Here is a 17,868-nt window from a genome sequence, read left to right on the forward strand (position 1 = left end):
TCTCACGACGTTTCGACCACAACGCAAGCAGCCGTCCTCAGGTGGAGAACAGGTCTGTCGAGAAGACAGAGTCTGAATGTCTTCTCGACAAACCTGTTCTCCACCTGAGGACGGCTGCTTGCGTTGTGGCCGAAACGTCGTGAGAATTATTTTATTATGTTTTATTTTGATTATTTTATTATTTCCATTCTACGTGACTTTACCGAAAGAACCAAGAAGATACCAGGCCATCTCGGACTGTTCCAGTTTTTCATTCCATTTTGAGATTCATGAGAATTTGTGCATTATTACAAGCCCTGGCTTCTGAACCTTTCACACAAAAAGCAACAATAAAAGAAACCCCTACAAATGTGAAATTCACCCTTTCCATCTAGATCTACCCTTGGGAGTGTTGGGGCAAGTGCTTTAACATACGCTGGGATGGCGGAGCCAGCATCCTAAATTTTTTCTCAAATTAAATGCATCAGGGCTGTCTGGATTAAGTAATTGCTGCTCAGCGTTATGACGCAGTTTTAGCTCCCTGATGCCACACGGCCATCCCCTGGTCAAGACTTGGGCTTGTGGAGAATTGCAATTTCTGCACAGCATGTGTATAGATTGCATGCTCTCTTGTTTGCATGCATTTTTTGTTCTAATGCATTGGCAGTGATGCATACGCATCGAGAAAAAAACGCAATGCATATGTCAATCACGCTGCCCTAATACAATATATACTGTGTTATATATGGGTGATGTTTTGGGCATGATGGGCGATTTTTATTTTCTGGCAGAGCTATTGACATATGTCTTGTTTGGATGTGTATTGTTTTGGAACACCAGTTTCTTTTCACATCCCAAACATGACCCGACTGAAAAGTATCTCTGTTGGTTCACTGCGGCTTTTGCTTACTGAAGATTCAACGAGTTCATTGATTCATCAAATGTGTCACGATATTCAGTGCACTGACACCAGTAGCAGAGTTCAAAATCCTGAGCGTTTTAACATAGCCATTAACTATTGGTGCCTTAGCATGTCTGGTAAATAAAGGATAGTGCCTTTAAAAATACCTGATCTTAAATGCACTTAAGCATTGTAAATATGAAAATTAAATGTCAATTCAATTGTATACCAATATATTTGTATACACCATTAGCTATTTCTCTGCACGCCAGAGTCATTTAAATGATCGTGACAGACTGGCTATAAAGATGACTCGACAATGAGATTAGACACATCTGTCAACTTAATTTATTATTCTCAGACTAAAAACGGTGCTTGCGTTAACAGCGCACTGTAGATGCAAGATGCAGCACAGGGTATGATTATTTACTAGGACTTCAACGCAGGATTAAACACAGTGAAATCAACACACGGCAAACAAACATACCAACAGTGTAAATGCTGCTCCGATATGTTAAAATAAAGATTATTATTTGTAAAAGGATTGAACAACTGGAAATGATTTGTACTCATGTGGGAAGGGTTTTGGGTTAATAGACAATCCAAGCAGTTTTCTATAGGAACCGAGTACAATATACTAGGACCTCGAAGATCGTTAACATTTACACACTTCAAAAACGCACAACGCCACAAACACGTTGAATAATTGTGTGCCTAAAATATAATAAGGTATCTCCTCTTTTCGTCTCTCCCCCTTTTTTTTGTACGGTGGTCAAAAATAAGTCACATAGCAACACAAACCTTAGCTATTCAGCGCACTTTGAACGAGCCCAAGCAGCACTGGAACTGCACAGCCGGTCGTGGCATCATGATCTAAAGCTCAGAGATGCCCAAACCTGCTTTGAACCTTAGAGAGACCGGTAAACCACAGCTGAGAAATTGGAGCCATCTCCCAGAAAGGAAGGGGGATTGTTTCATGGTTATTGGTGAGCTACAAACAAGCAATCCCCGTAGTCTTGGCACGGCAGGTCCGGCCGTTGGTGCCAAAAAGATGTCTCTCTCTGGGAGTGGGAAAATCCAGCTACAGCTACGGGTGACGCAGAGGCGAGCATTTGCCAATCTATAGAAGCGAGTTTTCACTTTCTAAGAACACGTTTCACCTGGAGTTGTGAATGTACGGTATTGTCAAATTCAACAACACCCAACAAAAATGAACCACCCCCCCCCCCCCCAAACATGTAATGATGGGCTTCTCTGAAGAATACCCACTCCTGTGCTGCTTGTTTAAGTTCTGTGATAGTACCTAGAGGCGTCGGGATGTTCACACGGCAGTGCACCATCTAGAAGCGGAGGACCGTTTGCTATTGTCTATTTCTGTATTGAGGCCAGGTGGGGCCCATGGAGGTGTAACATCAAGTATCAGAATCCTCAATGTCCAGTACGTTGCTGTGTTCACTCCCACTCCTGCCAAGATTAACCGATACCTTTTGGGGATTTGTTTTGTATTGTCAAATGGGAAGTGAATGGATGTATTGGTTGTGTGCCTGTAAATGCAATAGAACCTGCTTAATGTCTTGCCAGTCTGTTGTTTAACAAAAATAATGCAACTTGAAGGCCTGTTTGCAATCACTTTGGTTTAACTCCTTGTAACGGTGACCGTGCAGTGCCCTTAGGAATATCTGACCAAGTACGCAAGGTTAAGCAGATTCTGCTCTGTGGAGCGCGAGTTTGTGCTGAAGACTGGCCTGTGTGCCTTTAAGTGCTGTGTGTGTGTTGTCTCCCATATGTTCTGTGTGTGTGTGTCGTGGTGAATGCCAGTGATCGCTGCTCATGGTGCGTGTGACAATGTGCTTGTGCCTGTTGGTGAGCGGCTGACTTGCTTGTCAGTGTGTGTTGGCTCAAACTGTCGCACCCCTTTAATATATGATGAATGCATTTGAATGCGTGTGTGTGTATATGTATTGTGCTTGTGTGTTGGTGTACATGGGTGCATGTTGTATGCATGTCATTCATGTCCGGATTGCGTTATTGCGTGTCTGCAAGCCTCACTGAATGTGTGTGTGTGTGCATGCTGGCGCCATGCTGTGTTGACTGGTTATGGGTCTGCTGTGTGTTATGATTCAGGTGTTAGTGCGCACGGCAGCAGCTTCATAAGGACTCGACGCACAGGACCATCTCCAGGTCATTGCGGTAGAGCTTTCCGTGGTCGGAGAGTGCCATTATGTTCCGCTTGTAGCTTGTTAGTGTCTGGGCGTCCAGATCCTAATGAAAACACATTTAACAATCAAACACTGCGCTTTTGAGAACTTCACCTTATGTCACTGTAACAAGGATGTTGAGCTGCATTATTTTTGGCAAGTAAGATTTAGTCAACTAGTTTCCCAAATGTTTTTTTTTTTCACAATTTCAAACTGTACAGCCATATTGTCAATCCACTACTGGATTAAGGCCTTCCCATGCCATGTCAGTCATAGGGGTCATTTGACCATAAGGGCCGTCCATAAATGACGTCACGCGATTTTGGACGATTTTCGACCCCCCCCCCCCCTCGTCACACGGCGTCACATAAAGTCAGACCCCCCCCTCAAATATGACGTCACAAAGCTCTGCCCCCCCCCCAAAATAAAACATGCTTCAAATCGCTTTAAACTATTGTCATTGGTAGTGCGTATTCAATGTGGCGCTGCACTCTGAAGTTGTAGGAGAAAACATTAAAAAGTCTAATTAAGTAGAACGTGTTGTCTATATTTATTTAAAGTTGCGCATTTTGATGTGACGTCACATTTCTCAAACCCTCCCCCCTCGTCACAAATGTCTGACCCCCCCCCCCCCCCACTAGGTGCGTGACGTCATTTATGGACGACGGCCCCATACTTCATCACACTAGTCCGGGTTGGTGAAGGGAGCCTCCAAGAGTAGGAGAGAATTACTCGCCTTCGATGTTAGCCGTGGCCTGGAATCAACCTCGGGTTCATAGGTTCATTATGCAGTGCACGAACAACTGCCAGAGGCACTATCCCCTTTGTCCATTTAGCTGGAGGTGATTTTTAAATCCTTTATATTAAGTTCGCTTGCTTGCTTAGGACCGTGCAAATCTTTCGGTCGTGTTTTAACCCACTTCCCGTGATCCAATCGAGCTGACATTTTCCACACAGACTCGTTGTGCGTGACAATTAATGTTCGTGAAAAAAAATTCCAAAATTTTACACTTTTTAGGACAAAAATATATTTAATTACCAATTGCTTAATGGTGCAATGCAATCATCTGACCCATAGGTGGCAGCCATCTCAAGCCAGAGGACGAGAGGACTCTAGCCGCCACGCATATAAAGTATTTATAGTGAAAAACTTTGTTTTTACGGGTTATACTTATTCACATTTTGCATTTGAGCAATAGAACCGGAACAGGATTGATTACCCTTGCCAATTATTATGTCAGAGGATCTTGAAATTTTTTTCCCAGCAGGTGGCACGCTTTGGTCACTAGGCACAAGAATTGTATAACTTTGCAATTACTGAACCATCAACTCCCTGTAAAATGGTCCATTGGAAAGTATCCTGAGCACTGTGCTGCCCAGTTGAGTATACAGTAACAAGGTTTCCAATTAACTTTGTTGCTTAAAATTGCCATTTATTACACCAAAAGAATAATTGGAAAAGCAATTAGAGATATAAGTGGATACTTCAGAATGCATTACCTACTCGAGACCAGTACAAAAGTGTGCGGATAAATTAATACCGTTTCAGAGAATTGCATTTTAGATTAAGTTATTGTCAAAGAAAGGCGTGAAACGCCACGTGAAACATCCTATGCAATCACAGCTCTCATCGGCAACGGCACGACCTCATTGCATTCACTGAGCGACAAATCACGATTTTGAAGAAAATAAAGTTTCTCAACAAGAACGTCACCGTTGCGTTCGCACCGCAACTTTCTAGTTTGCCACTGGTCCTCCCCTAGGTCGACTCAGCCTCAAATGAGTACCTGGTGAGATGTGTAAACATCGCCACTAGGGAGACAAAGTTCGACCGGGCGTGGTGTTGGCCACCCAGCCCCTCGTGTGCCGTGCCGGCCTTCGTAGGTGCTCGCTAACAGCACTTGCCCCAACAGTCTGTGAAGGCTACACGGGGGATCTTTGTACCTTCCTGTTCTTCTCGTGAAGGTCCCGCAGAAGAGCCTCGAGTTCGTCCTCATCGATGTATCCGTTTCTGTCCTGCAAATTAGCAACGATCGCACATCGTGTCGGCGTTGTCGATATCGTACGTGTTATGGATATCGTTTATTGTTAAATTTGAATCACAGTTCCTGTGATCGCTGCTACATTGTTTTCGTAGCTTTATTTTGGTGACTTTTGAAAACGTTTTGGTTTAGCCACGTTTGTTTGTTGTAGTACAGAGTTGGCCTGATAACTTTAATCTACGTTCTCTTATGGTTGTCATTGTTTGACTTGCATCCCACTGGGATTTTTTGCACACAGCGTTGAAATGCGGGGTTTTTTTTGGAAGACTTTGCAGTTTTTTTCCCAGAATTGTTCTGTTGCGTGTAGCCACTTTAAGATGTTTCTCGTTCATGTTTTTGTTTTGTTGCGGTCGCACCCGAGTCAAGAGCCGCATGGCTCAGAGGGTTATACATAATAAATGAAACTGAACTCAATGTCCGGCCGTCGGCGTGACGTTTCATCGGGATGCAGGCGGGGTTTTTTAAATTCCAATTGTTTACTTTCACATGCGCAGGGCTTAATTGGGATATCGGAGCATCCCCCCCCACCCAGCGATGACCCCCAGTGCCACCGTAAACACTCCGTGTAATTGCTGCACATACGTGTTAACGACTTACACGCAAGTAAATTGTTCTGTTTATTACAAAATCTATGGTGCACGTAATGAGGTTGTAATTGCTGCACACTACGCGAACGCATCCCCCTTATGCATTAATGGGAAAAAATACAAAATAGTTAACCCTCCACTGTCCCCAAATATGTGTGGAAAATTTTGCATTTATTCTCACAGCAGTCGTATAAATCATAGCAGTCCGCCGCAGTGGACGTGATGCATAATCGGGGTATTATGCAAGTATGCTCTGTGCTTAATTTCAGCCGGAACACAGCGGCCGGAAATTATTTTGGCACTCCACATCCATCTCGCCTTATTTTGTCCTTCGTGATGCTGCGTCTCATTTTTTATAAACCTGCTTATGGGATTATGGGAATATAGGCAGATACAATCATATTGGAATTATTATGGAATAGGTGGTATCTAGTACTCTATAGTGGCAGTGTCTCACGGCGACAATTCCCTCCTGCTAGCCAGCCAGCCAGCATAGCAGCGTTGGGGGAAATATCTTGAAGAAAAAAATGCACTTGTGAATAAAAGTGATCATCATCGTCGTCGTCGTCGTCGTCTTTCTTTGCTCCCCGGTACAATACGAAGGGGTTTGGGGCTGACTGCAGTCACGTTGCTATGCTGCAGTGGTAGCTGTCTTGCCTGCTGGCCTTATGGGAAATATGTCGCCTTGCACGCAATCACACACACACAATATTTTCATTGCATTACAGTACATGTATATACGTGTTGCAATGGTCGCGTTGGTAATCTGCAACACCTGACCACTGAACCGAAGTGCTGGTGCGTGGTTGTGCTCGTAAACAAATGCGGAGATCGACATAAATGTGGCTGCTATATGGTGACAAAACTGCAATCACTGCATTCAATAAAGGAGCATATATATATTAATTCAGAGCACAGGCGTATTGTGCAATTTGCGCCGCTCAGTTTTAATGATCCCCATATGAAAAGACCCCCAATGTTTTAAATTTGCATTATAAAGGGGAAGGATATTGGAATTGCAGTCAAATTGTGAGGTGGCATGGCAACGGCTGAACGTCTGCATATGACCCAGCCTTTCCCAGCATGACCGGGCAACTGTGACACACACGGGGACTCACCTTGTCGTAAAACGTAAAGATGTCGTTGAATTCTTTTGCTGTCATTGTTACGCCCTGCAATACATTTCATGTCGTTTCAAAATGCTTCGTTAAAAAAAAAAACGAGCTGCGACGTTGCATTGATGACGACCGGCAGAAACTCAATACAATTCGGAATTAGAAAATTTGATTTCCACGTTTATTTACAGATATCGATTTAACGAATATATAACAATAAAAAAAAAATTGCCACGCCGTGTTTAGCCGGGTGCAGCGGGACATAAATGTAATGCAGCACTTTGGAGGCGATGCGTTGGTCCATCGCACTAACATTTGTGTGAATCCAGAACTCACTGGGCTGTGAATCCATCTGTGCAGAGTTTTGAGTGTTATTCTCTTAAGTTTTCTCCAGCTACGCCGCTTTCCTCCCACGGGCCATTAATGGAATTTGCCAAACATCCCAAAGCAGCATCATCTTGAGCCTTTCGAGACTCAAGCTTTTCTCGATAAACAAAGGTAATCATTATTATTGTTGTTTAGATTATGAACGGGTTCATAAGTTTGTTACATGTTCAGTGGAGTATAAAGTCAAACACTGGTCCTTTTTATAAATTGTCATAACCAGCCATCTTCTGTCCACTGCTGAATGGAATCTGTCATGGCCATCATCTATGTATTGTTTCAGTTTTAATCCTGAGATTTGACGAGATCGGTCACGTTCCAGATTCATGTGGTCGTAGGCCCACAGCCAATTAGTTCAGAAATCACTGTCAACAAAGGTTCAGATGTTGCACTCACCTGGAACTTTAGCAGGAAGTTCTCCTGCACCGGCAGAAGTCTGCAATGATAACGAAGAAGGAAATTCAAGTCACGTTGTTGTTCGTGTATGTTTATTGTGCGTGTCGCCAAGTGAAATATGCATTTCACGATATGCATGTTCCTTTTTCCCATTTTTTGTAACGGCAATGGTACTAGAGTGCCTTCGAACTGACTTATTGTTCATGTGGCAGTGCTTAAGATTAAATACCTTTTTTATCCCAAATTTAACCGAATAGTACTTTTGGTGTCATGAGATATCACGTATCACAGCGATGCAACCCCAATGCATCAAGAGTGGCCTACAGAGGGAGATATCATAGAACTACTTGGAAATTAACTTCAAGTGACCATTTTCAAGTTTGTTGCGCGGAATTTTTGCAGAGCTCTATTCATCCGCATGGAAGCACTGTTCACAACTAAATGTTTTTACGTGAAATGTTTGTTGCGGAGTCATTGGTAAACAGGTTGAGACCATCATCTCGATACAGTTGAGAACCCAATTTAGTCGCGGGAGCGAGCCGAAATCCCGATTCGAGCCCACGAATTTCAGTAGTTTCCGGCTCAGTGTCCCCTGAGCTACGCAGCCACCGCCGGATGAGCACGATGGGAGTGAAGTGAGATAATACCTGGCCATCTCGGACAGCTCCAGCTTTCCATCCCGGTTGGAGTCAAACATCTTGAGCTGCATGTGAGCGCACGTGTGATTACAATTATTGCAAGCACCGGCGCTGTGGAGAGCTTTGTTCAAGCTCGTTGCCAGCAACAGAACAACATCAATGCGCACACATGGGGAAAATGTCACGCCCTTGTTCCTGGATAATTCCTTGGGATCGTTGAAACGGCTATGAGAGATCACCGAATGACGCTGGCGCACAGCATTGTAGTGTGGAGGGAGATTACCTCCTGATAAAGGCTCAGAGCCCCCCCCCCTCGTTCTAACTCCCTATCGTCAATTCAATACATTTTGTAATGTTGGTAGAGCCTTTCAGCCAAACACATAGCAGATGAGAAACTCGAGCAGAATGCAACACAGACACAAAAAAAATAACAGATCATATCGTAACTATGTTTGGCGTTTAACTTTTGTTCACAGTTTGTTTAACGTTGACTGTGACATTTCCCCAAACTGAGTTTCTAGGAAGCCCGATCCCCCGCTGAACAGGGTCACGCTACCGGGCTTGCCGGTAGAGATCACAAGCGATACGTTGGGCGAATCATAATCGGCGTGCTTTCATGTGTAGTTCTCGTGGCTCGAGATTCTCGCCGACTGGAGGGAATGTCGTGTTGGGCCAACAAAAGTGACACCGTCATTTCTCTCCCAACCGCTCATGCCCTTGTTATGGAGAAGTGAATGGTGTGGATTCTGGGCAGAACCCAGCATGAGAAGAACGGACGGAGAGACAAGAGACGCAATTATCTCCGGAGTTGAGACCCGAGAGAAGACGAAAAAAAACAGAGGCAGACAGCGGAAGAGATGGCAGCAGCGAGGCGACATCACAGAGTTCGGAGGTCACTTCGGGGCAAGAGCAACCAAGGGAAGAAAACAGTGAGAGAAATAAGGGGAGGCCTCTTGTAATGTACGTTGAACTTCTTTCGCACAGTACGTAGCCAACCGTGCGAATTGGAGGCGTGGGGAAAGTGGGAATGTACAGACGGCTGATAGACGCCACTGGGCACTTATGTTAGGTTGAGTCGACCTGGCGGAGACGTGTTAGGTCCAAATACTGGTGCTGAAGTGTGGCCAGGATTCAGCCGATCCCAGGAATCTGGAAATGGGAGAGCGAGCACGCTCACTGCCCAAAGCACAACCACCCACACGCGTTCAGTGATGCGCGAATTTTTTTTTCTCGAGGTGCGAATGGAGCAAAGCGACGGGAGAGCGTCTTGCATGGGCTATCGTTCTGGACACTGGCCAAGTCGGAGCGGGAGGACGAAGGAGCGGCTTTGAGTGAGCGTACCGTCGTCTGGGTGTACTCGTTGAGCTTCTTTTCGTCAAACTCCCTGTTGGCCTTCTTCAGCAGATCTTTCAAGAAATCCTGTAAAAGAAGACAGAGCAACACGAGGCAACTGGTGATGTAGCCGGCCAGTTGGCAGGGCGGGAGAACGAGTGGCTCGTTCAAATCCTGGTTGGCGGTTGACTATTAACTATTCACTAACTATTTTTTTTTTATTTTACCAGGTAAGACCCACTGAGTTTTATGGGGGTTTTTTCAGAAGCGACCTGGCAACAAATGATAGCTCAACGAAGTGGCTTATCGCAGTGGGTATTTAAAGCAGCCCAAATACTCTAAACGCATGTTGATTCTAAGTTTGGAGGGAAAACCCGGAGGAGAGAGATATACATACAAACTTACACAAAATATACAAAACGCCAAGGTCGGGATCAAACCCACGACCTCCTGCATACGAAGCGAGGGAGTGAACACTTCGCCACCGTGGCACCCCAGCACATCACATTCTGGGGTCGATACAAGAAGTACCACTTTTGTCGCCCTACGGATAGACATGGCCCTGGTATAGGAATGTGAAATTTCCACCACTTGCTCAGGACTGTGAACAGTCGCTAATGCTCGTTTGAGCAAGGAATCTGTTTGCATTTTCCCCCTCGTGTGTGTGTGTGTTCGGGTCGCTCTGCGTGTTCTTCGGAACGATGTCCAACGTTTTGCGCTGCAGGAAATTGAAGCGTCGGACATGGTGCCCAACAACGGTCGATAGAAGTCGAGAACACGTCGGAGAGTTATACAGCGCCAGCGCAAACCCCGACACAATGGAACCACACGGCTTGTGTGCGGGGAGTGGGGGGAGCAATGGGGTGGGGGGGAGCAGGGAGAGGAGCAGAAGGGGGAAGCAGGGGGTGGGGGGAGCAGAGAGGGGGAGCAGGGAGTGGGGGGAGCAGGGAGTGGGGGGAGCAGAGGGGGGAAGCAGGGAGTGGGGGGAGCAGAGAGGGGGAGCAGGGAGTGGGGGAGCAGGGAGTGGGGGGAGCAGAGGGGGGAAGCAGAGATGGGGAGCAGGGAGTGGGAGGAGTAGGGAGTGGGGGAGCAGGGAGAGGAGCAGAGGGGGAAATAGGGGGTGGGGGGAACAGGGAGTGGGGGGAGCAGAGGGGGGAAGCAGAGATGGGGAACAGGGAGTGGGGGGAGTAGGGAGTGGGGGAGCAGGGAGAGGAGCAGAGGGGGAAATAGGGGGTGGGGGGAACAGGGAGTGGGGGGAGCAGAGGGGGGAAGCAGAGATGGGGAACAGGGAGTGGGGGGAGTAGGGAGTGGGGGAGCAGGGAGAGGAGCAGAGGGGGAAATAGGGGGTGGGGGGAACAGGGAGTGGGGGGAGCAGAGGGGGGAAGCAGAGATGGGGAACAGGGAGTGGGGGGAGTAGGGAGTGGGGGAGCAGGGAGAGGAGCAGAGGGGGAAATAGGGGGTGGGGGGAACAGGGAGTGGGGGGAGCAGAGGGGGGAAGCAGAGATGGGGAACAGGGAGTGGGGGGAGTAGGGAGTGGGGGAGCAGGGAGAGGAGCAGAGGGGGAAATAGGGGGTGGGGGGAACAGGGAGTGGGGGGAGCAGAGGGGGGAAGCAGAGATGGGGAACAGGGAGTGGGGGGAGTAGGGAGTGGGGGAGCAGGGAGAGGAGCAGAGGGGGAAATAGGGGGTGGGGGGAACAGGGAGTGGGGGGAGCAGAGGGGGGAAGCAGAGATGGGGAACAGGGAGTGGGGGGAGTAGGGAGTGGGGGAGCAGGGAGAGGAGCAGAGGGGGAAATAGGGGGTGGGGGGAACAGGGAGTGGGGGGAGCAGAGGGGGGAAGCAGAGATGGGGAACAGGGAGTGGGGGGAGTAGGGAGTGGGGGAGCAGGGAGAGGAGCAGAGGGGGAAATAGGGGGTGGGGGGAACAGGGAGTGGGGGGAGCAGGGAGTGGGGGAACAGAGAGGGGGGAACAGGGAGTGGGGGGGGGGACAGGGAGTGGGGGAGCAGGGAGTGGGGGGGGGGCAGGGAGTGGGGGAACAGAGAGGGGGAACAGGGAGTGGGGGGGGGGGAACAGGGAGTGGGGGAGCAGAGAGGGGGAACAGGGAGTGGGGGAACCGGGAGTGGGGGAACAGAGAGGGGGAACAGGGAGTGGGGGGGGGACAGAGAGTGGGGGAGCAGGGAGTGGGGGGGGGCAGGGAGTGGGGGAGCAGAGAGGGGGAACAGGGAGTGGGGGGGGGACAGGGAATGGGGGGGGAGAACAGGGAGTGGGGGAACAGGGAGTGGGGGTGCAGAGAGTGGGGGGAGGAACAGGAAGTGGGGGGGGGGGACGGAGTAGGAGGAGCAGGGAGTGGGGGGAGCATACCGAAATCTCGCAACGAGTGAGATTATTTTACACTTTAAGAGCCATACTTATTTGAAATAAAATTGAAATACAATATATCTTGATTAGCTCAGGCCATTTTCTTCAGACAATATGGAATGTGTTTAAGTTAATTGCAGTGGACTGAATTAGAAGGGAGTCAATGTTCCATGCACGACAAGTCGATACGTTATTAATAAAAAAAAACGCATCATATTTTTATTGCGACGTGTTAAACAATTCATGGCATGCAAGATTAAATTACGAAATCAATACGTTTCAAGCAACAGACATAATTGTTTAATGTTTTGTTATTAACCTTTAAATTAGGTAATATTTGGGACGGTGCATTAAAATAATCCGCAATCATTGACATGCTTTTATTACTCGTGCTCAGAATAAGCAGTCGATCGCGGTCCTCCTTTAACCACACACGTGTTTGCTCGGCTGTTTAAATCTCCGGTGCCGTTAAATAGTTAATGGTAATTCCACCGCTGTTACGTAATTTACTACATAACGACACTCTAATAATAGTGTAATTGTCACAACACAAGGGACTTTAACCCTTACCGGTTCATGAGCACGTACGCCGCGGAGATGGAGAGATATGATATCTCCCCCGTGTGCATGTAGATGATTACATTACAGGATCGTGAGAGGTAGTAGCGGCATGGGGAAGCCTTCATCTAGGAGTGGATTGACTCTGGCTTATGACGCTGAGTGTATCATATATATATAAAACTCTATATAGGATAAATTTTACATGCATGTATGAATGTTGAACTTCTTTCGCTCCGTACATAGCCCACCGTGCTAATCGGAGATGCGGGAGAAGGGACACCAAACTAAATACAAAAAGCAGTTGTAAAGAAATGAGTTTTCAATCTAGATTATTTAAAAGTACATAGCTCCAGTGGCTTCCTAATATCGGAAGGAAGAGCGTTCCAGACGACCGTAGAAGCGCATCTGAAAGCGTGCGATACATCCTTAAGCGCGCGACACGCACACGAGGAAATGCATCTGCTTGCGAAGCAGACAGCTCATTAGATTTGCGAGATTCAATTCAGTCTGGGCCAACTCCACCAACGCGTGTTCCTCCAGGTGAGGCTGCACCACTCAGTGAAGGCATCATTATCGCTTGCTGTGTTCCGAGTGCAATATCCCCTCAGCTCAACCCTTAGCGTCTCACCACTTGGCCCGGCTTCGCCAAGAGGAACCCGTTGCTCTGCCGAGCATGGTGAAATGTGGCTCGCCCAATTTTAACTCTACCTTTTCTCAGTGGGTCATACGGGTATAATTACCCCACCCCTCCTTCTCTATCATAGTGAGTATCAGAACAAAGCCTGCGACTGTGAGACCTCATGGTGTGGTGCGCTCGCAAGCCGCCTGCTTGTCAAGGTTGAGGCGTTAACTCTGGGTTGGAAAATCACCGCACTAGAATCATTAGGGGACTGCAGGCAAGAAATGCAGAAATAAAATAAAAACTAAATTATAATTGGGAGCACGTTTCCAAGAAAAACACTGGACATTTGAATTCACTCCACCACTTATTTTTGTTTTTTTTACATTTTTTTGTAATGTTTCACACATCTTCTTGTTCTTTCGGTAAAGTCACGTAGAAGGGAAATAATAACATAATACAAATAAAACATAATAAAATAATTCTCACGACGTTTCGGAGGCAGCACAAGCGTCCGTCTTCAGGTGGAACCGTCACAGCACGATATCTGTATCATTACTTGATACAGCTATCCACCTGAAGACGGAAGCTTGTGTTGCCTCCGAAACGTCGTGAGAATAATTTTATTATGTTTTATTTTTATTATTTTATTATTTCCCTTCTACGTGACTTTACCGAAAGAACCAAGAAGATGAATCCCTGCAGTCACGAAAGCTTTAAATCGAAATGTTTCGCACACTTTTGTCCCGATTGTATTATCGGTGTCATGTCATGCGAGAGACCCGTTCAGGTCTCTTGCAGAGCAGTGCAAACCTTCGTGTTGAATAACAGCCGATAGAAGGTGATCCACGCAGGAGAGGGGCAGCACATTCCCATGCACTCTGCCACATTAATGTTCATCACAGGACATTGAAACTGATCATTTGAATTTTCCAAGGTATAATTTCACCAACGTTAAGTGCACAAGCAAATTAAATGTGATGGGGCTTTTTTTGTGTGTGTTGTGAAGTCATGGGTGACCGGGGCTAAGACCATCAACCAGGCAAAAACCATCATCACCTGGGAAACCCGTTCAATCACAGGCGGCCGCTTGGATTCTAACCCAGGATCTCAGTGTTGCACCATCTCAATCATCGCTCTGACCTCTGAACAAACCTGGCCACCTCATCACCACCCCACGTCTTAAACGCACCGTTGGGCGCGTGCATGTATGAGCTGTCTACGCGCGTCGAAGCCATCGTACCTTCAGCTCGTTAGCCTCGATGAAGCCACTGCGGTCCGAATCGTACCGCCTCCAAATCTGTGGGTGTAAAGCCACAGCCGTTCGTCAGGGCGACTCCTTCAAATGCGACGCGTCCATCACTTGCCAAACACTCACTGCAGCTGGGGCTTCCACGTGCATGCCCCTCCGTGCCTAAATCCTTGCTCAGCGATGCCAATGCTCGAGTATTCTTTTCTCTCTCCAATCTGGAGCTCGGCATGAAATGAGCCAAGTGACCCACGTGGTGTGCCCCCCCCTCCCTCCCCTTAGTTTTAGTGTCGCCGTAGGGCGGCAGCGTTCTGGGGGGGGGTGCCATCCCTAAAGTCAGCTCGCTTAATCGGGAGTTGTGTCGTTCAAAGGCATACCGTGAACTGTTTACTCGGTTGGTGCAGTGGCATACCAGCCAGTTTTTTTTAAATCAAGGTCCATACCTGGGGAGATCGTTTTGCAGTGTAAGGTCAGAGGAGAGAGGGATTTAATTTAAATATTTTTTTCTTTCTCTTTTGACATTTTGTTGATGTGCAGCAGTAATTCAAATAAATAATAGCTACCGACAAGCGTTGTTTAAAGCTGCGGAACTGAGTCATGGGAGAGGTGCAGACATGTAATTGGATTGTGCAGTTGTTGTTGTTGTTGTTTTCATGAAGGAGACATTTCACAGTAGGAGCAAAAGCATGCAAATTATCCAATAGAAACCTTGAGGTATGGCGAATGCACTTTGCAATTATATTCATTCTCGCAGGGTTAGTGCAAAAATGTAACAAAGCGTTTCGTGTGTCAACTGAAATGCACGCCTCTCAGTTGTGCACTCGTGCCCAAATGTCTCCACGCACAGGGTAAGCAAGATGTTGGGTGGTCACAGAAGCCTCTCCGCGTTTTCATGAAATGTGGTTGCGATGCGTGGTCCGCCTCAAACGGCCAGCAGTGTCTAATGCCATGCACCTCAAAGTCAGATTTCTTTGGACATGAAACGAGGGAACAAGAGACTGAGAATAATGCTTTGACTGGGAAAATTATAAAGCTACAAGACGCATTGGGGAATACAGCAAATTAAGTTAAATAAGCAATTTTAACAATTGCGAAGTTGTCGAGTAATATCATGGACAGATCTGAATGGAAAGCCATGATGGCCGACAGACATATTTGAGGAGGGACATGGTACATAGTGAGATCTCCGATAGAATCAGAATCTTGATTTAGACTGGGGGAATCCGATGAGCTACGAAGCTTTTTTTCACAAATGTCCAGTATGGGCGGGGTCAACGGGTTATCATCATGTTGATGCAATGAGGTGCGAGCAACGGGACATTGTGATAACCGAATGACATCTGGGCGCGAAGGGAGTTCGGCGACAATTCACCGGCAAACGCAACTTTGGGTTTGGAAGCCACAGGTTGTGCGTGACTCTGGGGGACAATCTGCGATAGGACAGTCAGTTGGACACTCATCCCCGAGTCCTCATTTCTCCATGATTATTCATGATTATTCATGTCTCGAAAGCAGCCTGTTTGCCGCATAAATTCGTGTAAATTATGCACCCGTTCATTTATTCATTCGCAAAGCAGGTAAAATGCACCGCACCATATGCGTCTGTAGATTTGCTGTTTGAAAATTGCGAAAATGGAGTTAGTGTACGTTTCACTATTTCCTAAAGGGTTGACAAAATGTATGCCAATGTGCGCAAAAAAAATACATCTTTGGCAGCCACTCACGGCTTTCAGCTCAGTGTAACGGCAAAGGCAGTCATCACAGCAGATTGCAGAATGAGGGAAGCATCTTAGATTATTTTGATTTCCCTTTAATTTCCACCATCATGCCCATAATGAGAATGATTACGACTGCTTAATGAAAATTCTATTGAAATGCTAAATAATATTTGACGTCCATTTTTCCCTCTCCAACCATAAGAATGGCTCTGTATTGTATGTGCTGGCTGTGTAATCATTGAACTTCTTCCCGGAAAATGCAATGAATTTTCACTATTGGGCTTCACGAATTTTAGATTTGAAGCTTTCCTGACTGCAAGGATTCATACTCTTAGTTTTTTCGGTAAAGTCACGTAGGTAAAAAAAATGAAATTAAAATTAATAAAAATAAAATAATAAAAAGCACGACGTTTCGGAGGCAACACAAGTCTCCGTCATCAGGTGGGACCGTCACAACCATATTTCTTATTAATTTTAAATTCATTTTTTTTACCTACGTGACTTTACCGAAAAAACTAAAAGTATACTTCACGAATTTATTCTATATTTTTTTCACATTTTTTTCCCGTTGCGCTTGCATCGTTTCTTGTTTGTTCCGTCCGCTTTTGGTGAGTTGTATTTAAATACATCCTCAGGTCTCATCCCTTGGGGAGAGTGGCACGGTGTTGTTGCAGCCTACTGCCGATACGAGTCGTAATAAGCCCAGCCTTGAGGCCGACATTCTCTGTTTCTGCAGCACCCAGAAGCGCACCCTATCAATTGTAACATATGCATATCATTTATATGAATTGTGGTTGGTTTTCACTCCAACGATTCATAAAGAACATGAGCACATGGATCGACTTTAATCTCTTTGCTTCATCATTCGCACGGCTGCTGATGTAGACGCAGAGCAACAACTACGATTTCACATCCAGGTGGTCAAGAGAGACAACCGAGTCAGAAGTAGTGGAGATGTATTGTTGTGATTTTCTCCTTCGTATTTGTGGATCGGGCCATTGCGTCGTTATTTGTTGTGTGATCTGTTTTGGATGACCACAGTCGCACACTGGATAGTTTTTAATTTTCTATTTGTGCATCAGGTTTCTATACAAGTGCCATGGTTTGTACGGATGCGGTTTAGGGTGGAACAGGAGCTTCGTGGAAGATCAAAACCAGAGATCTTAATTTTGAAGCTTTCGTGACTGCAGGAATTATTCTTTGGTTCTTTCGGTAAAGTCACGTATACAGATAAAATAATAAATTAAATAATAGCATACGACGTTTCGATTGCAACACAAGCAATCATCATCAGGTATAAATGAAATAGCAACAAAAAATCTAACCAGAAAACTTTAGACAGACATATAAGCAGACAGATATCATAGTTTTCTGGTTAGATTTTTTGTTGCTATTTCATTTATACCTGATGATGATTGCTTGTGTTGCAATCGAAACGTCGTATGCTATTATTTAATTTATTATTTTACCTTTATACGTGACTTTACCGAAAGAACCAAAGAATAAAACCAGAGATATTTAATCTTTATAACAACGTGCTGATTACATGCCGATGAAGTATTCCCTGCTCCATTGAAACAAATTTGATTGCATTTTAAAGGATGAACCAGGTGCACTCTGTGCATGCCTGCATGTACCCTCTGTACGTGTGCCGTGGCAGAGCGAGTGTCTTCCTCACCTCCATGAACTCTGCGCTGGACTTGACGTGCTGCCGGAAAAACAGCAGGAAGTTCTCCTCGGTCGGCAGAATCTGCGCGAGCTGTGGATCCAGAGTTCATCAGGCACGCGACTCAT

The 17,868-nt window shown here is 46.2% G+C and overlaps 1 protein-coding gene across 2 annotated transcripts in view; it reads right to left on the reverse strand.

The window, feature by feature from the left end:
- Positions 1-2,672: 2,672 nt before the first annotated feature.
- The window catches only part of LOC144936862 (calretinin-like), a 45,131-nt gene continuing 29,935 nt past the window's right edge, over positions 2,673-17,868 (reverse strand). For both annotated transcript variants that reach the window (XM_078864043.1, XM_078864042.1), the window contains exons 4-11: positions 17,753-17,833; positions 14,351-14,407; positions 9,582-9,659; positions 8,250-8,305; positions 7,603-7,642; positions 6,826-6,879; positions 5,023-5,094; positions 2,673-3,142 (exon numbers count right to left, since the gene is read on the reverse strand). In XM_078864043.1, coding sequence (XP_078720169.1) covers positions 3,029-3,142; positions 5,023-5,094; positions 6,826-6,879; positions 7,603-7,642; positions 8,250-8,305; positions 9,582-9,659; positions 14,351-14,407; positions 17,753-17,833 — 552 coding nt within the window. In that variant the 3' untranslated portion in view covers positions 2,673-3,028. The remainder of the gene's footprint in view (positions 3,143-5,022; positions 5,095-6,825; positions 6,880-7,602; positions 7,643-8,249; positions 8,306-9,581; positions 9,660-14,350; positions 14,408-17,752; positions 17,834-17,868) is intronic.

Source organism: Lampetra fluviatilis, chromosome 17 (genome assembly GCF_964198595.1).
Source record: "Lampetra fluviatilis chromosome 17, kcLamFluv1.1, whole genome shotgun sequence".
Classification (NCBI taxonomy): domain Eukaryota; kingdom Metazoa; phylum Chordata; class Hyperoartia; order Petromyzontiformes; family Petromyzontidae; genus Lampetra; species Lampetra fluviatilis.